The following is a 24,315-nucleotide window of genomic DNA, read 5'->3' as shown; positions in this document are numbered from 1 at the left end:
GAATATTATTAGCGGCGCGTCAACCGTACAATCCCCCGATAACGTATTAGAACAAACACATTAATTTTCTGTAGCTGCAAGTTAACATCAAACACATCTGACCAATCAGATTTTAGATTTCAACAGTGGAACAATTAACACAACTAAATGTGCAGTGATGTTATTAAAATAACTCTTTCCCTTTAAAAGAAAACACTATCAGTGAATGCTGTTTTATGTTTTAATTATTAGCTTTCATACTCGATGTAAAACGAGAGCTCAGAACTATGTACATATTTTATTTATTAATTTAATTGCCACTTTTTTATTATCAAACAATGTACTCACAATATCACACAATTTTACATCCTCAAATAAATACACAATAAACCTGGCCTGTTGTTTTACATTCTTACAAGAGCATGTGTAATTGTGCATTTCATAACAAGGTGCTTGCAGAAATATATATATACACGTGTAGAGATGATCATTTAACAAAATATTTAAACCCATTCAACTGTCATTTAGCAAAATGATGCCAGAGTACGTGCAGAGGGCTGGATCCGTTTCCTGTTAGAAAATGCAAAACTGGAGAAAGAATACAAAGCAGCAGGTTGAAGTTCTTTTTAAATTATTTACATGAGCAATAATGTAAAATAACTTAACACACAAAAATAAATCACACCAACAAAATGATGAAACATTGTAGCTGAGATCCACTTCAGCTTCTAAATATGAACTGTCACTGCTAGTTTAGAATTTTTTTTTATTGTTCCTTTTAAGGTATCTTTTAAGGCGTGTGCATAGAGATACTTATTTGTAATTATTTATTTGTACAGACTTCAGCACTCGATAGCTACATTAGTGTCGTAGTGCCATAGCTCCAGTCCAAAACTAAGGTAAGGAAAAATTCGTTTATGCTTAACTTTATTCTAGAAAATTCCAAAGGTCCCAAAAAATGATAAAACTGCTAAATCAGCAGGGCTAATTTAGCGTTATACAAAATACCACACATTAGCAAGCACTATTTTATTATTTTCCTGGTATTCTTTACCTAAAGGAAGCCCAACATACTCTAGAGTTTAGTTCAAAACCTATTCATCTTCTATAAACCTGGACAGAAGGCCACTAGTCTGCAGCTTCCATTCACTACCACTAGTGTAACCAATAATACCGTTAAATAATACTTTACGCTACTATTGCTAATCATAAACAGTACCACGCAGCCTGCATTAGCATGGCTTAGTTCCTCTTAGGTTTAGTTTTAAAATCTAGTCTTTATTCAGCAGATCTTTAGAAAGTCTGAGATCTACAAGCTCATGAAGTCAGTTTTTCAGACAATAAATATTTTATGCTAACAACGAAGAGGAAGTATACTGCTTTTTAGCACAACAAGATGGTAAATTAGCAACAGTGCTAGTGATATTTCTCCTAATTAGAAATATGACAAGAAATACTTCACTCAGAGATGCTAACATGGCTAACCATGGTGAGAATTGCCTCATTAGCCACATTAGCATTTGTGCTTGGTCTCGTTTTAAAATGAATGCGAATTCCATCTCACACTAGGAACAGGTTAAATGCTATCGGTGAACTAGCAACACAAGATTGTTTGTGCTAACTTCATGGCTAGCGTTATTGTGTGTTAATGGCTGGCGCTGGTGTGTAGTTGGAGTGATAGTGACTAGCTTTCTAGAACATTCTGAATTGAGGCTGTTAAAGCTAATAGGAAGAAACTTAGAGCTAAAGCAACAAGCTAGCAAGAGTCCAATGGACCAAAAGCTGAAGGAAATCTGGTAACGCTGAGTTTAGATCAGATCAGATCACATCAGCTCAGCTGTAAAGCATTTGTGTTTTTGTAGTAAATGATAATGAAGATGTCTGTGCTGACATGTTTTGCCAGTTTTTCCACCACAGCGTCGTGTTACAGGAAGATCTAACAATGCGACTCGGCCTCTATTTGCAGCGGATGCTTCTCGATATATCTGCGGCATTCTTCATCAGAGTCCTGAAGCGGAAACAGAAAGAGGTTAAAAGATACAACGAGACCTTCGCTGGTTTTGTACCACAAAAAATGTGAGTTTAGCAGCACTCTGTACACACACAACTCCATCAGGAGGATCTACAAGCATGACGAGAGCGTCTGGAACTTGTGTTTAACTGGTTAGCCTCAGAAGCTATATGTAGCTATATGTAGCTATATGTAGCTACTACCATTTCTCATTGAAATGAAAAAAAAATGGTGGACACGCCACACCCACAAGTGACAAGCTACAGTTCATAAAAGCGAGTTGCCTGCTTGAACCTAGGGTCATCTGAAGGAGGACTAATGTTTAGCTACTGCAGAAAAGCTTCAATATTAATTATAGTACACACCTAGCTAGCTAGCTACTTTGCTAATCATGTTGATTTGCTAATGACAGCCTCGGCTAGCTACAGCGCATACCATATTTAACGGAGATAACGATTTATATTTGGCTAACATGTTCAAATGACAGCAATGCTAGCTAGCTTACATCTAGCTTTAGTGGATATTTTCCTAAATTTTGGATGATTAATTCATATCTGTGCATTCGCTCATAAATATGAGATACCAACCTCCAAATACATTTCGCAGCACATGGCAGGCTTCTGCTTTGGTGAGGGGTGATGGTAACCGCACTCCTTACTGCAGAGAATCACACACACGTTACACGTTATACAGTGTATATATAGAAAAATATACACTCACTTTATTAGGAACACCTGTACACCTGCTCATTCATCATGCTAATCATTGTGTTGTGCGTACTGGGATACTTTTCTGCTCAGCACGGATGCACAGAGCGGTTATTTGAGTTACCGTAACCTTCCTGCCAGCTTGAACCAGTCAGGCCATTCCCTAAAAATCCCAGGAGATTAGCGGTTTCCAAAATATCCAACAAGCCCAACAACCATGTCACGGAGATCGTGTTTTTTCCCCGACATTCTGATGTTTGATGTGAACATTAACTGGCGCTCTTGCATGATTTTATCATACATTGTGCCACATGAATGGCTGATTGGACACATGCACCAGTGAGCAGGTGTACAGGTGTTCCTATTATAGTAGAAATACTGTGTATAAAAATAAACCGAAATCAGATTAGATTTGAATTTTGGATAATTTAATATTTATTAATGGCTTTAATTTGAGTCATTATCGCATTCTACGTGCTGTTGCATAATGACTGGGCCAGAATATAAAGGGATAGATTCTGATCTGAGACCTGTATGTGAGCATTTCTTCCCCATCAGTGACTTCTATGGGCGAGTGATGGCCGAGATACGAGCTCTTGACCCGTGGAGAGCAACACGGGCAGACCATTCTCGCTAACAACACCATCGCTATCAGCGATGACGGCAGGAGGATGAAGAACAGCAGCACGGCAATGTCCGAAAAGTGGACACTTGTTTCTGAGAAAGAAAGAGAAGACGACAATATTTGGAACTCAAACATTCGAATAGTGTTAATTTTAGCAGCTGATTTGGATTTAGTTTTCACTTTTGACACAAACACACAATAGACAATAGTCATTTGTCATTTAGTCATTTGGTTATTGTTAGTTTTGTTAGTCTTTATTTAGCTGGTGACAAACTACAGCAATTTTGGTCACTGAAACAAAACATTTTTAGGAAATGAAAAATTTTTCTTACGAATTTCCCCAATGCGTCACGTATTAATTCTTTCTTAAGTGGGGCACCAGATCATTTTACAATTGCACATTTCCATTACAGACTCACAAACTTTTCTCCTTGTCCTTTTTGTGTTGTGCGTTAGCTTAATGAACATTCTGGCGTGGCTAGAACAATCATACGGTTACGAGTCTCTAACATCTCAACACACTTTTAAAAATCTTATTACACTGCATACACTTAGTAAAAATAAATTACCTGCAGTGACCTTAGTGAGTGTTCTCAGGTATGCTAGGTCTAGCTAGCTAGTATTATATTAGCAAGACAAGACAGATTCTACATTTTTTGTACAGGAAAAAATATACGCAACGTACTTCGCAACGTGAGTGCGCAATGATGAGGGGAAAATGTTTTACGTTTGTATGTTACGTTCACAAAAGTTCTGATATTTTCCTTTACTGGTCGAGGGGAATGTTATTCAATTTTGTCATGTTTTGATTAGAAGGTTGGATTTTTATTTAGTTATTGTCTCCGTGTTTTAGTCACGGAGAAAAGTCACTGACGAAGATTTTTTATCAATGAAGTCAACACTGCTTCCAGATAGCCTTAAAATCATCTGTTGGAATTTTAAAAAAATACTAATTTTGGCATCTGTCTTATAGTAGTTATATATTTTAGTTTAACTTACCGTATGAATGTTTTAAGTGAAGAAATAGTCATGCAATTCTAAACTTTTGACCGGCTGTGTATATTCCAGTAAAATTGCAAATCTGCAGTCCAAATAGACCAAAACTAAACTTTTGAAACGTGACTTCTGAAGCGTGCTTGTTTAACAGAATAGTTATAAAATGTCTCGCCAACGTTTCTCACTCTTGAGGCTGACGGTGAGGATGGTGTTTGAGGGAGGACCCTGGAAGTCGGGCGGGTTGCGAACGGCGCAGCTGTAAGTGCCGTTATCGTGCAGTGATGCGTTCAGGAGTCGGATCGACGCGTCGCCTCGCCCCGGGTCACCATGCCACTGCACGCGCCCTTTGAAGTGCCCTGCCTCCGGAGGGTACGCCACCGAGAAGAAGTGGAAGAACTGGGAGGAAAAAGTGAAAAAAAGAGACAGTGTTAAGGGGACATATCTATCTATCTATCTATATCTATCTATATATATATATATATTGTTGTTGTTTTTTATATATATATATATATATAAAAACAAGCAAGCCTAATGCATTCAGTTTGTAATCAGATAGCGAGTCTCAAAATGTCTGGCGTGCTCCTGCACTGTCACATCATCATCATCAAAACAGAGAAGAGCATTAATGACAAGAAGTTTATCCAGCAGAACAGAAGTGCGGGAAAGAATCAGCGTTTATTTCCACGCTGATGTCAGCATGAACAGAGATCGGTGGAGTTAAGCGATGACGATGAGGCTTAAACACCAAGAGTGACTTTTTCCCTCGGGTGCTGAGACAAAGTGAGAGCTTCCTATTGTGATCTTGTAATTCTTTACACTTCAGCAGTGATGTTTTTTGTTGTTGTTTTTTTTTTTTTTTTTACAGTAGATTAGATTGTAAATGTAGAGGAAGCACGTCATCTTTCAGTGAGAATAGAATTAAATCTTTAAGACATGATTTTCTACATTTTAACTTTAACATGCTAGAATTCAATTCAATTCATTTTTATTTGTATAGCGCTTTTTACAAAGGTCATTGTCTCAAAGCAGCTTTACACAAACAAAAGTAAAGTGAAGTGTGTGTGTGTGCCGTCTCTGATGAGCAAGCAGGGCGACGGTGGCAAGGAAAAACTCCCTGAGATGGTGATAGGAAGAAACCTTGAGAGGAACCAGGCTCAACAGAGAACCCATCCTCACATGGGTTTACACTGTAGTGTGCGTGTGTGTGAGCACAATGTGTGTTGGTGTAGTCCACGGAAAACAGCTGAAGCGTTTTCGTGGCAGTATGAAGCATTGCCGTTGGACAGGTCCAGAGTGAAGGGGGGGAGGTCTGGATCACCGGCAGCTCAGGAGTGTAGCTCGGCAGAAGGAGAAGGAAAGAACTTTACTTGTGGTTGAAAAAGAGAAACAAATTTCAGTTCAGCAAAGTCTACAGTTTTCAAAATTACATATAGTAGAAAATATTTCACCATATGAAGGGTTTTCCCATGCCAGCACATAAGTTTTTTTTGTTTTGTTTTTTTTCCTTTCCCTCAATTATCTCATAGCTTGAGTGGGGAATGAAAATGAGGCAGAGAGACAGACAGACCACTAGATAAAGAAATGGAGGGAGACAAGTGAAGCGTCCAGTAATTGTTCGATGACATTTAATAAGAGAGAGCGTGAATGGACGAGCCGAGAGCAGGAAATGGAGAGCTTTATGGCCGTGTACATGCTTATCTGATGATCAGAGAGCGAGTGTGTGTCTGAGTCGGGCATCCTTACTGCTGTCTCCATCCATACCACAGCTCGCACTTCCTGTCCTGAGCAGCAGTGGGCGCTATACAATAGTGTTTGCGTGTGTCTGAGGTGGAGTTGGCGTAACACGTATAAACGTACGGGTTCACTCTCTTTTGTGTGATGGGTTTTTGGGAAATTTGCATAAAAGGAATCTCCAGTGTCAGTACTTTGTAAAAGTCAGTGGTAAGGACATAGGAGTTCACGCTTTTCAGTTTCTGATGTTTTTTTGTCTTGTTTAATTCAATAGAGAGAAAGAGAAAGAGAGGCTGAGGAGAGAACGACAGTTTACAGCTGCTATAACATAAGTGAGAACAGGACCTAACTTGTTTCACTGACGTTCCACAACATTAAACGTAACTATAAATGGATAAAAAGCATGACGTACCGTTCTTTAATAAATGAAAGACTGTAATCATTAGCAAATTGCTGTGGTGTAAGAGGAAGAAAATATCTTGGGATGTGCTTTTATAGGTAACAGTAACAGTAAGCGTTGGCACTGAGCTCACCACTTCCTCCCGAAAGAGGCGATGAGGTGACGCTCATGATGTCATCACAATGACGACGAGAAATCTGGTAAGCCCCAGAGGTTATTGGAAGTGGAGTAAGAGAATCCAATTCAATTATTTACAGTTATGGAATTGAATCGCTCTTTTTTTTTTTTTTTGATAATGAGAAAATCTCTCACGGTGTTAACATGCATTAGTTAATTAAAGCTGTGTTTGTCAGAGCAGTGTCTCATGTCTCATTTACATAATAATCTGTTAAAAACTGTGACAGAACCAAAACACAGACGATTTAATAAATAGACTAATGAAGTAGACTGATCTATTTCTACAAACATGACATCAGGGTTATACATATGAGAGAGAGAGAGGGAGAATGAGGGAGAGAGAGACAGAGATGGAGGGACGGAGAGAGAGAGGTTGGAGAGAGAGAGAGGGAGAGAGAGAGAGAAATAGACAAAGAAAAACACAGAGAGAAAGACAGAGAGAGTGAGACAGACAGAGAACCACAAAGAGAGACAGACAGACTGACAGAAAAAAAGAGCCACAGACAGAGAAAGACAGAATGAGAGAATGAGAGAGACAGAAAGACAGACAGAGGGAGGCAAAAAGAAAGACAGAGAAAGAGAGACAAAGACAGAAAAACACAGAGAGAGAGAGAGAGAGAGAGACAGGCCACAAGGCATCAAACAACAATGTCCCTCAGAGATTCCTGTTAGAAGTTGGCTGAAAATACTAGAAACCACTAACAAATCAAGAATTTGACAAATGGGAAGAACAGCCAGTCGAAACCCAGCATGCGGCAGTCTGTAAAAAATATCCTACAAGTACATAGGCACACAACAAATAATGCATGCAGGGCAGAATTAGACAAATATCCACTAATTATAAAAATACACAAATCAGCAATCAAATTCTGGAAACGCCTAAAACTCAGTGACCCCCAATCACATCATTACAAAGTCCTGCAATACCAAGAGCCGATGGAGGAAAACAGTCCGCTCTCTCAGCTGCTCCGCAGCTTCAGCCCTGCAGGGTCACCAACACCTACTGACCCCTACTAATCCCTACTGACCCCTACTGACACCCACTGACCCTACTAACCCCTACTAATCCCTACTGTTGCCTACTGACCCCTACTAACCCCTACTGACCCCTACTGTTGCCTACTGACACCTACTAACCCCTACTAAACCCTACTGACGCCTACTAATCCCTACTGACGCCTACTAACCCCTACTAATCCCTACTGACGCCTACTAACCCCTACTGACGCCTACTAACCCCTACTGACGCCTACTAACCCCTACTGACGCCTACTAACCCCTACTAATCCCTACTGACGCCTACTAACCCCTACTGACGCCTACTAATCCCTACTGACGCCTACTAACCCCTACTGACGCCTACTAACCCCTACTGTTGCCTACTAATCCCTACTGACACCTACTAACCCCTACTGACACCTACTAACCCCTACTGACACCTACTAACCCCCACTGACACCTACTAATCCCTACTGACGCCTACTAACCCCTACTGTTGCCTACTAACCCCTACTGACACCTACTAACTCCTACTGACACCTACTAACCCCCACTGACACCTACTAACCCCTACTGTTGCCTACTAACCCCTACTGACACCTACTAACTCCTACTGACACCTACTAACCCCCACTGACACCTACTAATCCCTACTGTTGCCTACTGACACCTACTGACACCTACATGTTGACGCTTTAGACCAGAACAAACAATGTCAAACAAATCAGATTAGACCAACTTACAGTACAACTGAAACAAAACTGCATCACCTGTTGGGAAACCCAGACACAACAATGCTATCTGGCCCTGAAAAGACAGTAGACCGTAGCAGACTATCTGTACACAGTGACATAAAAAAAACTGAGAACCACCTTGACAAGCTACAGACTCAGTGGACACGACCTCGCGATAGAAACAGGCAGACACAGGAAGACAAGGCTCACAGGAGGAAAGGCTGTGCCTACATCGCAACCAAAACACAACCGAGGCGGAACGCGCAAAATACACAGACATCTGAGAAAAATTCAATTCTACCCTAAAATAAAACACACACCAAACATCTGACGATCTATCACACAGTGAAGTGACTTAATTTATGTACATCATTTGCATTTTAATTTTTTTATTTTGTAATTTTAATTTTTAATTTTTTTTTTATTTTAATCTATTAGTATTTTATATTATTTTTTTATTTTATTTTATTTTTTTATTTTATTTCTCCTGTTTTTTGCAATACCCTTCCTTTGAACTTGCTTTGGCAATACGAATGTACAATTACTTGTCATGCAAATAAAGCACATGAACACTGAAACTGAGAGACAGAGATACACAGGAGAGAGACACAAAGAAACAGACAGAGAGAGAGAGAGAGAAACAGATTCAGAGAGAGAGAGAGAAAGAGAGAATTTTTTCCTTTTAATATGGCAATGACATCATCATCGTTCCTCTGAGAGCTAATTAGGTAGAGTGGCTGTTTGAGTGAGTGCCCTTAATTCACTTTTCTCTCTCTGTCTCTCTCTCACACACACACACACACACACACACACACACACACACACACACACACACACACACACACACACACACACCCCTAGTGTTATGTTAAATATTTGGAAGGGGGTGAAGATGACATCATCATGAGTGTTGGCTAAACTCACTCACACGCACACATTGACACGATTCTCGTTTTAAAATTCCTTTCAATTCTACACGTGTTCTCGCATACATTAGCTACACACACACACACACACACACACACACACACACACACACACACACACACACACACTCCACCCTGAGCCTCTGCTTATGCTTAATATTTCATGAAATTCACATTCTCTAGCTATTAATTTCCAGATGTCTCTCTCTCTCTCTCTCTCTCACTCACACACACACACACACACACACACACACACACACTGCTTTAAATGCTGTGCCATTGAGTTCTGTCACTCACACCTCACAGCCTTTACCCTCTCAGTCAATAAAATCGGATGAATATTTAAAGTCTCAGCATATTTAAGGCAGATTAATGCGACTCGGGCTCCGACTGAAGCGACTCCAGCACCAGGGTGAGGAGCGAGTGTATCTCAATTCACCTTTTAGGAAGAATTTCCCGTGAACATTTTTGAGAAATTTAATGTACTCTCTAGGAGCCGTACTGAGAGCTGCAAGCACATAGTGAGGATCTGATACTGAAATGGTGCACATCGGTGGTCAGACCTCGCGCTTAACTACACACTATTCAGAAGTTACGTGCGAGTGGGGCGGAGTTTGTATGAAACAAAATGATCACACAATATCGACTGTGATCAATTTTGTCATGATACATTTTTCCCAGTATTTTAAAAACAATTACAAATGGATTAGATTTTAACATTTTGGACTGTAAAAATGTTATAAAATTTTGCGTTGTTAATTTTCCATTATTTTCAGTGTTTGTGTAGTTCTGACAACTCTGAAGTAGTGAATACCAGGTCATATTTGTATTTAATCATATTGAATTTATTTAAAATATTAAAAACACACACACACACACACACACGCCTGGCTAAAGATGGCTACTTTAGCACAGACTTACATCATGGAGAAGAACTGAGCCATTTTAAGTGAAACGAATCCTCATACGGGTTCATACGGTGTCAAATAGATTTGGTGAATCATTCGTGTGAGGTAAGTGATGCGTGTTCTATCTTTTTCCCAGCAGGCTTTTGGCAGAGACTGTGCGCGCGTACACGCGCACACACACGCGCACACACACACACACACACACACACACACACACACACACACACACACACACACACACATTCACAGCACTATCTATTTTTGCATCTCACATCAGCAAGCTCACAGCAAATCCTCTGGACTCAACAAACGTCCTTGCCTTTACTTTCCTTCTGGATATTTCTGATGAAGAAATAAATTCCGAAGAAATAAATCCAATTAATCCCTGTAATGTCGTCAGTTAGTAGTACGTAAGTAAGAATAGACCAAATGAGAGATCAGAATTTCATCCTGTGACTAATTTCATGTTTCAGGGGTTTTTTTTTGTCCAACATTTCCTCTGGTAAGACTTTATTAAACCGATAGGAAAGTTTTCGCTGCATTTCGTCAACGTGCTAAGTCACGGCTAGTTCACAAATCCTGACTAGCTAGTTAGTGAGTTAGCCAAGCTGACTAGTTGATGTATTTCTCTATTAAATGGATTGAACATAACAATCATCGCTAATTATTTTAATGTCTATTTTACATTTTTTTAGTACTACCTTTTAAAATATATAGATTTTTTTTAAGACAGTGAGCTGAAGTGAAGATTCCAGGGAGTGTACTTTAACAATTATTGTGGATGTAGTAAAAGTTAAGCGAAGTGCACAAAGTTTCTAGAAAAACAGGACGTTTTGGACAAAAGTTCTTCATTCGCTGTTTAAGCCCAGGCTTCTGTGTATACATTTATAAATATACATAAACATTAATCACGCAAATTCAAAGAATTACTTACCTTTCCTCTAGCAAAAAACATTCTTTTCAAATAATAGTGAATAATAGCATTTTTTTCTTATGTAGTAAAATTAGTAGCACTCCTAAAGAACATTTAAAATAAATACAAATTGTCATCAATTTTCAAAAAAAATAAATAAATAAATAAATAAAAAAAACAGCTGTAAATATTGTTAAGTACAATAATGGCCATAATACTAAATCATTTTAAACATTTGAAAAATCGCCCTGAAATTGGAGATATTAGCCTCTTATTCTTGCAACCAAATATTAACTGTGGGGGTGTCAATTATTTTGAAAAAAATATATAACTGTTAAAAAAAATCACTATGTAAGAATAAGTATGCTTAAAAAGCATAACTTTGTTTTGTGTTAAACTAACCCCATATAATAACCTCAAAATATCACTCCAGAGCATTTTTACTCATTTTTCATGAAGTGTGCCAATAATTCAGGAGTTGATTAGCTAGTAATGCTAGTTAACGATGTTTATATCTCATGTAATCATTAAGGAACTCACGACTTGGGAAGGGCCTCCACTCTGAGGTCTGAAGGACCAGTCGATGGATATTCGGCTAGTCGGGCGATGAGTCGAGGTGAACTGGCAGGACAGGGTTACCGTCTCGCCCTTTACTGCATTGATCTCCTCCGGAGCGGTCACCTTTATGCAAGACGCCGGGCCTGACCACAAAACTGAACAGAGCAAGAAGGAAAATACACAAGTTTATATTCACAGCCATGGTATTGAAAAAAAATCACTGTTCAATCACGTCCTTAAGTTGTAACAAGAGGCGCGGTCACGATCAGATAAGGGCCTGAAAGCGTCGTTTTCCATATAAAGGAATGTCCTTTTTAGTCTCATTTTTTCCAGTGAAACTGTTAGCTGTTGCCTTAATCATTGATCTTTTCAGAATTATTACTAAAACATGATAAAAATGTTTATTTTAAGAAAAATATTTACTGCTAACAGCAGGACTGAGGAGTTATGCTATCAGATTCACTAATGAAAACCTGTGTGTATTGGATTTTACGTTTTTGCAACGCCATCTTCTCCCTGATTCCCATCGATTAAAAAAGTGATTAAAAATCTACTCCTTGCTCCCATAAATACCATTCCTGTATGACATCATCTATACCGGGACAGCAGTAGGGTAACGCTGTACCTATTCCCCAACAGCATGTTATACCGTGACCACGCTAATGAACACAATTAGACACATGTTCCGTAACATTCAGGGATTTATTCCCTGCCATATGGACACTAGAGGGAATACTGGGAAAAATTCCCAGGCTGCTTCCACTGATTATTCCCACAAGATTTCTGGTGCAGAAATCATGTGTTACCTGTGTTACCTGATTTATTTTTTTTTTTAATCATGTAGTATCTTAAACTGGGTTTAATGTCATCTGCTTGTACATTACAAAAATAAAATTAAAAATGATTATTTACATGAAAGCGTGGAAGTGCAAATTCCATGGGTTGGTCTGGTCTCAGGTCTATGGGTCTTCCTATAAGTCCACGGGTTTACCTGCCTGTCTGTCTGTCACTCTATAGGTGTATTTGTCTGTCTATGGGCGTGTCTGTGGGTCTATCTTTTGGTCCACCTATCTTTATTTATCTTTATATATCTACCCGTCTGTGGTTTGTCCAATGGTCTATGGGTCTGTCTGTCTGTGTGCGTGTGTGACGGTCTATGGGTCTGTTCATCTCTCTGTTTGTCTGTCTGTGGGTCTGTGTACCTGCCTGTATGTTTGTATATCTTTTGCTCCATCTATTTTCATATTTCATCTGTCTGTCTGCCTGTCAGTTGGTCTATGGGTTGGTCTGTCTGTCTGTCTGCTGGTCTATTGGTCTGTCTGCCTGTCAGTTGGTCTATGGATCTGTCTGCCTGTCAGTTGGTCTATGGATCTGTCTGCCTGTCAGTTGGTCTATGGATCTGTCTGCCTGTCAGCTGGTCTATGGATCTGTCTGTCTGTCAGCTGGTCTATGGATCTGTCTGTCTGTCAGCTGGTCTATGGATCTGTCTGCCTGTCAGCTGGTCTATGGATCTGTCTGTCTGTCTGTCTGTCTGTCAGCTGGTCTATGGATCTGTCTGTCTGTCTGTCTGTCAGCTGGTCTATGGATCTGTCTGTCTGCCTGTCAGCTGGTCTATGGATCTGTCTGTCTGCCTGTCAGCTGGTCTATGGATCTGTCTGTCTGCCTGCCTGTCAGCTGGTCTATGGATCTGTCTGTCTGCCTGTCAGCTGGTCTATGGATCTGTCTCTAGACTCCTCAGTATCCTCTGTATAATGAAGGGTTCTCAGGTTCCTAAAAAGGTTTCAGTGGAACCCCGTCTGATAGGGAAACACTCTGTTGCAGGACTATACATAGAATCTTTGAGGGTTCTTCCAGAGGAACAACAGAAGATCCCTTCTAGATTTTGTCTGTCTATATCTATCTCTCCATGATAAATCTATTTACACAATTTATCTGTCTTTTTTTTTTTATCAGTGTTCGGTTTATCAGTGGTCTCTGTAACTAAGTACTGTGTATCCATTTTCAGTCTTTCTGTTTGTCTGTGTATCATCTTTCTCTACTCATGGATCCATCACGTGTTGTTATTGACTTTTCCACACGTTTGAATGTGAAGTGTTTGCTGAAGCGTCTCCTGTGTGTACTTATGTGTAATATGGATTTGAACACGTGTGTGTGTGGGTGTGTGTGTGCGCGCGTCATGTTGGTGTGTAACTAATATGCCGAGAGGAACTCCAAACGTCCAGCGCGCTGTTAATTATTACACAAATATCACCTAACGGATATGTAAAGTTCAGCATGTCAACTAAGTTACAAAAAATAGAAAGGATTTAGATTTAATTTGACTGTTTGTTATAAAATATGATCTAAGCGGCTGCAGAGAATCTTTAAACTAGCACAATTTGGCATAAAACACCCTCGCAAGCCGCTCATTAACTGCCATGTCCGCGGCTCCTCCCCCGAGCATGGGGCAGCGTGATTCTTACCCCAGTGGACGTCTATTAGCGCTTGCTAGTAGCAGTTCCATTTTTTGACCACTAGGTGCAATAATGACGCTAAATGTCAAACGCTATGACGCTAAATGTTGCACGCTGCTCTATCTAGAAAGATGAGCAAATCAAAGGAGCACTAGCGTATACCTGTCAAATAGCAACATTTTTTAGCAAATACCACACATTTTTTAAAACTGTTCACCGCTTACATGAGCTAATTAGCATTTCAGCGGAATTCACGATGTATGGCGTGGTGAATGAGGACCTTATAAAGATTAACAGCTGTTGAGCAGCCTGTCACTACATCCCTTTTCGTATGGTTAGGAGCGCCGCTAATGAATCTGACTTTTGCGAGTTTGCGAAACTGCACCAATTAAACAGGATGAGAGCGGGTTCATCTCGGTCACTTCTGTAAGCGGTGTGACTCAGCCCTATAACGCTCTTCTCCCTGTTTTAATCTCTGATATTATGCCTTGTTCCGTCACTGGCATTCTGCAGTAATGACAGTACTACAGAAGAACAGGAGTGAAAATGACCCAGCCGTTGCTCTGGTGACAGAAAGATCCTGGTGAAAAGGATCTCGAGGACGTCGAGTTTTCTTTCTGTCGTTTATTTCGCAGCCTTTCTGCCTGTGTGAAAGCTTGATTAAACTTCTCACTGGGGACTTTCGTGCATTTGTCTGAAATTCAAGGTTTCTCAGTGGGTGTCTTTTTCATAGGGCTCTGTCTTTGACCTTAAAGTATCTGAAATGAAAGATGAGAGGAAATCGGGGATCATTTGTCAGCACTTTTGCCAATTTTTACTCTTGTACTTGCGTTTATTGTTTATTTATCGTCATTTTGTGCTGAAGTACAGTATTTTTGGGTCTTTTTGTTATTTTTTTTTTCATTAATGGATCTCCGGTGTGGGAAATACAACGACAAACTTTTGCATATGTGGGGAACAAAGTGAATCGTGTAAGAAAATCAGATGTGAAAATAATAATGTGAAAAATGAATTGCATGGGGCGAAAAAATCATGTGAATGATTTTGTGAATGTATTGTTAAAAAAAATAATGATAAATAAATAATACACGTATATGTACTAGATGTGAATAATCACCTGTGAAAAGAAAACACACACGTGCCATACATGTGAATAATTTATACGCCAATAAAAAAAAAAAATCATGAAATAAGAAAAAGGGGAAAAAAACAAAGTTAATTGTGCAGGAAAAAAAATTACATGCAAATGTTAAAATACATGAATCATGAGAAAAAAAATATATATATATATATATATTATTTTTTGCACACCAGTTGTTTGTTCTTTTTTACAATAATAATCGATTTCGGGATCATTTCAGTCGCTGCCTTGTCGTCTGATCGTCACACCCCTCAATAAACGGTTCACGTAAACTTCCAAGTTCACGTATCTGCACACGCTCAGTATAAGCTGGGGTTCAGTGTTAGTGTCGAACTTTTTGAAAAAGCTCGCAAACACACCAGTGCGCACAAAATAACCAACATTTTGCTGTTTAAACCCGGTTTCTGTATTAGTGTGGACGAATCCTGGGTCAAACTTCTTCCAGTAAACAGGAAGTGAGGTGTTAAAAGGCATTTCATGTTCTCCTGTTTGAAAATGAGAAACTGTAAGCAGATACAATAATGGAGGGAAACGCGCGACACGGCGCTGTCCAGCTGTCCCGACCTGAACTTCCCACGCTGCGACATCCACAGGAGACGGTGTGTGAAGGTGTGAGCAACAGATCTCTCTCTTTAATAGCCGATATTCTCACAGGAAATGGAGGTGGAGCCAGAAGAAAGCCCTGTATTTGCAAATATACACTAGACACGGCATTTAGAAACCTCCAGCCAAGTCACCGTCTGGTTTATTATTATTTTATTCTATTTATTAAATTGCTACCTCAGTCTTGATCTTGCCTGAATGAATGAATGAATTTTTAAGCTTTTAATGGTCTTAACAACAAAACATTTGTCAGGAAATTAAATCAGAAAATGTCTTAAATCATCATGATATTAATTTTTCTTTCCATCAACCTGCCCTACCTTTCATCATGCATAATGATGTTAAATTTCATCCTATTATTATTATTATTATTATGTAACATATAATAGTTACTTGGAATTACAACTAATGAAATATAGACGATCTGATTTTACATAAATTATTTTAGAAAATTTAAAGTAAAAAGCACTTACAGAATGATCCGAATTTTATTATTATTATTATTATTATTATTATTATTATAAAGCATTTTCAGTTTTCAACAATGCATAAAGGCATTAATTGAATAATAATAATAATAATAATAATAATAATAATAATAATAATAATAATAATGTCCAACAGATATGTTCACTTTCAATTAAACTTAAGAAATCTGATTTTAAATGAAATGTTAGTGCATTAAAAGTAGCAATTAAAGATACAAGGGTCCTTTACAATGGCAATAAAATATATTATTTTTATCTTACTACTATTATTACTACATATTATACGAGATTTAAAATATATAGATATGTATAAAACCAGTTTAATTAGTTTAATTTTCACTTCCTGCCTCGAGTCTTTTGCGTTATAATCCCAAATACCTGTCTCCTCCCTGTCCAGGTGCACTAGGTGTAATATTAAACAATGGCCACTTCGCGCTACACTCTACACACTACACAGTCACTCTGGATCCATTTGGACTCGAGCCTCGGTCACTTCCGCGTTAAAAGAAAAAAAAAAAAACTAAATAAATAAATAAACAAATAAACTTCGCGTCATTTTATGACCGTTTAATAAACCATAAAACTTGTGTTTATCCACAGCGTAAACACACATTCTGCCATGAAACACTTGAGGCTCGTGATTTTATTTATCAGTCACCTAAAAAACGCCATTTTGTGAACGCCACCAAAAGCAGCTCGCGCTTTCTCTTTCTCTCTTTTTTTTTTTTAAATAATACTTTAAGAAACACTTACCGAGGCTGACAAATAAAACAAAATACATTCCACTTCCAGAAGGAGTCATCTGCCGTCGTATTAAATCCATTTTGGTAATAAAGTTAAGTTTAAAGTTATGGTTTGAAGGGAGTTTTGGGTCAAAGTTTCGGATCGTCCATGTTTGGCCCAAATATGCTGCGTACTGCGCATGCGCAGAGCTTTTTACCTGTTCAACAGGTGTTTCAGACGAGACCAGGCACGAGGAAGGAACAATGACACATCACGTGATGATAATAATAATAATAATAATAATAATAATAATAATTTATTAAAAATAATAAAATTATTATTCTTTTTTTGTTTTGTTTTTTAATTATTAAATTTATTATTATTATTATTATTATTATTATTTTATTTTATTCAATCATTCATCTACAGTAACCGTTTAATCCTGGTCAGTGTTCTGGAGCCTATCCCTGGAAAACTGGGCATGAACACACCTGGAATGGGATGCCAGTCCATCACAGGGCACCACACACACACACACACACACACACACACGCTCTCACTCATTCACTCAGGGCAAATTTAGACGCTCCAATCAGCCTACTCACATGTTTTTGAGAGGGGAAAGGAAATCAGAGAAGCACCTATTAGTGTTCAAAAGGTAAACTGATTTTTAAAAAAAAGATAAAAATAATTAGATATGCATGTAATAATAATTATAATCCAGGCTACTCAGGTTAATGAGATTCCTTTATCTACTATATTTGTCACAGGTGGGATAATAAACACTGTAAAAGATTATTTAGACTTTCTGATAACTTTTGCTCTTTTTTTTTTTTGTCAGTTTTTTGTCATGTCAGACGTATTCCGACGACACGCTGAAATCACGTAGCAGGCTGTAGGACAGACGCAAGAGGAGCCATTATGCTTTGAAATCGTACGCATTTGCTATGAAGATTTTTGCTTCCTTTTATTCCTCTCTCAAAAGGGATCTTTGTTCGGGTATGTGGTGTCGTGTTCGTTTTCCTCCATCTCCCCTCTTCCTCTCCTTTCTTCCCTCCATCCTCTCTTTTTCCCGTGAGAACAGACGATCACCCAAAGTCATCCGCGTTGCCATGCCAACGGAGAGCACGATCAACAGATTCCGGTTACAGAGAGAGAACCGCAAAGAGAGGGAGAGGCGGAGAGGGAAGAAGAAGGGAGGGATCACAATGTTCTCTTTTCTTCAAAAAAGGTCTCTTAAAACCTTGTCTCTATATCTTATACATATATATATATATGTATGCATCCATCTTATATATATGCATCCATTCTGTCAAGTTATAAGGAATCAACTTGTTTCAGTAGATAGATAGATAGATAGATCTACAAGGTAGATTAACAAGGTATGAGTGTGTAATAATTAGGGAATAATACACTCAGCGTCATGCTCTTATAGGAAAATAATTAGCAATGGGATCGTGAGATGAAGTTACTGTTACCTCAAAGTTGATTATTTTCCAAAAACAGCACATCCCAAAGTGTATTATTGCTCTTATACCACAGCAATTTACCAACCATTTGAATTTCTAATTCATAATTGAAAATCATGTCATTTTTATCCAGTTATAGTTACATGTAATGTTGTGGAACGTCCGCAAAACAACTTGGTTCCTATTCTCGCTTAGATTATAGCAGCTATAAACAGTATAAAACACCTCTCGTTTTTCTCTCTCATAAAGTGAATACGACAAAAAGACACTGGTTGTTGTGTAACGGAGAAACCGCAAAGCGTAAACTCCTCTGTCCTGTAGAAGTTGGAAAAGTTTTACCTTTACCTCTGACTTTTATACAATGCTGACACTGGACACTCCTTCCATAAATATTATATAAATGTCTCCTTACAGAAAATGTCACCATATCAATGATTATATGTTTTTTAATTCGTTTATGCAGAGCATCTGTGATACAAGTCCCTGTGAATGAGCTGTTACTATAGAAACGATAGTTTTCTATAGAACAAGAGCATTAATATAAACCTGTGATTTGCTGCTACACGACTGTCAGAGCTGCTGTTATAGAAAATTACTCAACACCTTCTGATTAATCACAATCACTAGTGCTAGAAATGTTACACAGCATTTAAAAACCCCACTAACGCTGCTGGAAGTGATACACAAATACTAAACACACTCTAGCTGTGAATATTTTTTAATTGACTTAATGCTATTTAGATAAATTGCACCTTATGACACCTATGAAAAAAAATGTTGAGAATTGTAAAATAAAAAAAAAAGTGTATATGGGAGTAAAAGTGTGTGTGTGTGTGTGTGTGTGTGTGTGTGTGCATATGTGCATGTGTGTGTGCATGTGAGAGGGCTGAGTAAGCATTCTGAGTTAGCATTCTGGGTTAGAGATTAAGCTGGTGTCAAATTTCCTATAACACTGAATAAGTATTTGCTACTGAAGTACAGTATCTCACACACACACACACACACACACACACACACACACACACATACACTGACACACTTAGACAGGTAGCTTCACATCCTGTTATTGAGCAACTAAGTAGGTAACAAAACACAGATGTGAGTAGACTTTGATCAGTGCACACACACACACATACTACTATATAAACAATACTTTTCTATACTTGTATAAATATTAACACTATGATTATACTACACTACACTATCATTATACTACACTATCATTATACTACTCTACACTCTGATTATATTACACTACACTGAATATATTACACTACACTATGTTTATACTACACTACACTATGTTTATACTACACTACACTCTGATTATACTACACTACACTGAATATATTACACTACACTATGTTTATACTACACTACACTATCATTATACTACACTACACTCTGATTATATTACACTACACTATGTTTATACTACACTACACTCTGATTATATTACACTACACTGAATATATTACACTACACTATGTTTATACTACACTACACTATCATTATACTACGCTACACTCTGATTATATTACACTACACTCCGATTATACTACACTACACTCTGATTATATTACACTACACTCCGATTATACTACACTACACTATGTTTATACTACACTACACTATCATTATACTACGCTACACTATCATTATACTACACTACACTCTGATTATATTACACTACACTGAATATATTACACTACACTATGTTTATACTACACTACACTATCATTATACTACGCTACACTCTGATTATATTACACTACACTCCGATTATACTACACTACACTCTGATTATATTACACTACACTCCGATTATACTACACTACACTATGTTTATACTACACTACACTATGTTTATACTACACTACACTATCATTATACTACACTACACTCTGATTATATTACACTACACTGAATATATTACACTACACTATGTTTATACTACACTACACTATCATTATACTACGCTACACTCTGATTATATTACACTACACTCCGATTATACTACACTACACTCTGATTATATTACACTACACTCCGATTATACTACACTACACTATGTTTATACTACACTACACTATGTTTATACTACACTACACTATCATTATACTACACTACACTCTGATTATATTACACTACACTGAATATATTACACTACACTATGTTTATACTACACTACACTATCATTATACTACACTACACTCTGATTATACTACACTACACTGAATATATTACACTACACTATGTTTATACTACACTACACTATCATTAAACTACACTACACTCTGATTATACTACACTACACTGAATATATTACACTACACTATGTTTATACTACACTACACTATCATTATACTACACTACACTCTGAATATATTACACTACATTCTGATTATATTACACTACACTCCGATTATACTACACTACACTATCATTATACTACACTACACTATGATTATACTATGCTACACAATGTTTATACTACACTACACTATCATTATACTATACTACACTATTTTTATAATACACTACACTCTGATTATACTATGCTACATTATGAATATACTATGCTACACAATGTTTATACTATACTACACTATCATTATACTACACTACACTCTGATTATACTACACTACACTCTGATTATACCACTCTACTCTGATTATATTACACTACATTATGAATATACTATGCTACACAATGTTTATACTATACTATCATTAAACTACACTACACTCTAATTATACTATACTTCACTACATTATGAATATACTGCACTATTATTGTTGTACACTATTACTATGGTTTTACTATGATACACTCTGATGATACTACACTGTAGTATCGTTCTACTCTCCTACATTGATATTATACTACATTAATGTTATACTTCACTACACTATGGTTTCACTACACCACACTGTGCAGTCACTGTAATGTTACACTATGATTTTACTATACTAAAACAGTGTATTCCTATGCTAGATGACAGAACCCACTTAAGCTGCCACTCCCAAAGTGCAACAACAAGGGCAGGATGGGAATCTTAGACCCCTTGGCAGAATGTCCACAGCTCGAGGAAGAACTGGAGGCACCATGACATTAGCAGGTTGCAAAGCTACAATGTAAATACAGTATTAACTGAATAGGCACCTCAGAGCTGAGTACCAGGATTTCCTCCCTACAGGTAGATCAATGGAAGGAGTCAGACTGACAGAGTCCTTGGCACAGGCAGGAGGCGGAGTGATAAACTGTGATATTGCAAAACTGTGTTTCATTTCTTGAGCACAAGCTACGCTAGATCTAGCCAATGATGTCTATTTGATAACCACTGACTTGCATAAAAAACGACCAATTGGTGAATTTAAACTTGTTGCTAATTAGACCACTTATAATGTTGGATGGTTCGTTTCAACACTTCATAGTACTTTCATTTACAGAGAGGGACGCCAGAACGTATTGTTGCCTTGATCACCAAACACTGGTTTCAAAGGATGTTTTTTGATGTTGCCGCTGTCTTCCAGCCAGACGATCGGTTGAACCGTGCCACCCCTGGACCCCTCTACAGTTCAGACATGAGGACCAGACATGAGGTCATGATCTGAAGGTTCTGATTTTGAACTTTTGGCTTGCCTATACCACATCCTACTCTGTGATATCCCCCAGCCAACTGTTCACATGTCTGTACACAGAGTAGCAAAAAAGTTAATCAAAATACAATTAAGCATCATTACTCTTCCATTACCGCAAGTTCTGGCACAATTAGATGTTGGATTTGCTCAGCTGGCGTCAGGCAATGAGGCTTTTGCAGAAAGCATCTGGCAGTTTTGATGCCTGCCAAAGAATTGAACCACCAGCCGAGGTTTTTTATTTACTTCACATCCAAGCCTTGTTATTCAAGATCCAAGCAAGTTTTTGGATGTATTTGTGGGCTACCCAGGATCTGTCAACAAATTGTGTGTGCTTAAGGATAGTCCCATTTTCATCCAAAAGTTGTACCCACATTGGGGATTTTACCTATGTGGAGACAGAAGCTATCCTGACTTCTCATCACCCATCAAATAACCCTTGATAACCCTGTACCAGGAACCAGGTCTTCAACCATCTCTGTGCCAAAGCATCATATTTCACCATTCATTTTTCTGCACTCTAAGAATACCCTTAGCCTTTTTTCCCCCCAAGTCTTGGCCAATTTCCACCCACCAGTCCGCTCTCTCCAGACTCATACCCCAGCTACCAATCAGGGAGGGCGAAAGCTATCGTGTGCTTCATCCTAGACATGTGAAACCAGCCAACTGCATCTTTTCTAACTGTTGCTCATGCAGACGGGGCCGTGTAACACACTTGGAAGAAAGCGCTTTCCATCGCCTTCTGCGTGCGCGATCTGAAAGGTGCCCATGATTGGCTACTGTCATTGTGATTGACAGCTGAGAGACAGTATGCTATCCCTCCCACCCAGAGAGCATGGCTAGTTTTGCTCTCTACTTTGTGCTTGATAGCCAGTCCCCAACTAAAGACTCCTGGGTAGAAGGTTTGTTGAATAGTAGGTAGAAGACGACGAGGTGGCAGGTGAGGAAACTTCATCAACTAGGAAGAAGGTGAAGTTTAAAGAGTGTTGTCTTTCTTCAAAATTTCAGTTATTTCATAACTCCATATAGAAGGCAAAATGGTGCTCCATATTTAAAACCCTTGAAGATGGCCACCTAAACTATGTCACTGCATGCTGTGTGTTTTCATACAACATCTGTATGACCACTGGGGGGCATCATGGATCCGGAAGATGGTGCAAAAGGCGGACATGGGACAACTCAACTTGGAATTCCTGCATGTTCTCAGCCATTCTTATAAAGCAGTTTTCAGGTTTTTTGACAAATCTTTTTAATATTTTCCAAGAATATCCTCTGTCTCCTTTTGCCTCTTATCCTTTCATCTGCTCGGTCAGCTTCCCACTGGAGAAACTCCAAAATAGAGTTCCGCTTTTGCCTCTTGGCAGGTAGTGCTGGTCACCTGTCTGGTCGCTTCCTACTGGGACAAAATCTGGAAAGACAACTGAGGAAATCAGAGCAGGTTCCCAATATGGAAAGCCATAGATGGGACTCCGGCCAAGCTCCCTGTCCATGTTGGAGAACCACTTCCAAGTTGAAACAATGGTCCTTTGATTCATTCCTTGAGGTGAATGATAGCTTCTTCTGATCCTGTTTTTTTTTTTTCAATCTGTCAATCATTAAGAGTCAAGGAGCTACATGAAAGTTCTTTGGCTATGTTAAAGTCGATGCAAAGTCAATAATTTCCCTTTGCTTCTTTAGAGGGACTTATTGTTCCCTAGTGTCCCATTTCTTTCAGAACTGCCCTAGAAAACACAGCGTATTTCATTTAAAGGACATATTACAAGACTTAATATAAAAAAAACTGTCCTATAGAAAACATCCCTTGTGGTTCCATATGTTTTGAGCATATGGATGATATGTGAATAGATATTATCTACAAGCATAAGTGCACCCGTGAAGAACAGATTGAAATCCAGTCACACAAACCACATTAGGAAATGGTCCGAGATGGATTCTTTCTTAACAGATGCTACACAAGTGTTAATGTATTTCTCTCTCAAAAAACATACAGTGTATTACAACAACAAATCTGTTCCAGATTCTTCGAAAACCGAGCCGAGTAACAGGACGGATCTAGGCCATATGACCTGATCACTTAGAACGGGAGACTTAAAATAAAACCGGTCCCAGTCGAGCTGCATTTGTCTTTCCTG

General features: G+C 38.4%; 1 protein-coding gene across 1 annotated transcript; it reads right to left on the bottom strand.

Moving 5' to 3' along the window:
- Positions 1-206: 206 nt before the first annotated feature.
- mpzl3 (myelin protein zero-like 3) lies at positions 207-17,282 on the bottom strand. The gene is made up of 6 exons (XM_026943603.3): positions 17,103-17,282; positions 11,647-11,819; positions 4,504-4,714; positions 3,228-3,414; positions 2,578-2,647; positions 207-1,987 (listed from the first exon to the last, which is right to left on the bottom strand). The coding sequence occupies exons 1-6, from the start codon at positions 17,170-17,172 to the stop codon at positions 1,916-1,918; spliced, it is 783 nt and encodes a 260-aa protein (XP_026799404.3). The 5' UTR covers positions 17,173-17,282; the 3' UTR covers positions 207-1,915.
- Between the last annotated feature and the right edge of the window lie 7,033 nt (positions 17,283-24,315).

This window comes from Pangasianodon hypophthalmus, chromosome 14 (assembly GCF_027358585.1).
Source record: "Pangasianodon hypophthalmus isolate fPanHyp1 chromosome 14, fPanHyp1.pri, whole genome shotgun sequence".
Lineage (NCBI taxonomy): Eukaryota > Metazoa > Chordata > Actinopteri > Siluriformes > Pangasiidae > Pangasianodon > Pangasianodon hypophthalmus.
The sequence above is the reverse complement of the archived record's forward strand: the minus strand, read 5'-3'. Positions and strand labels throughout refer to the sequence as shown.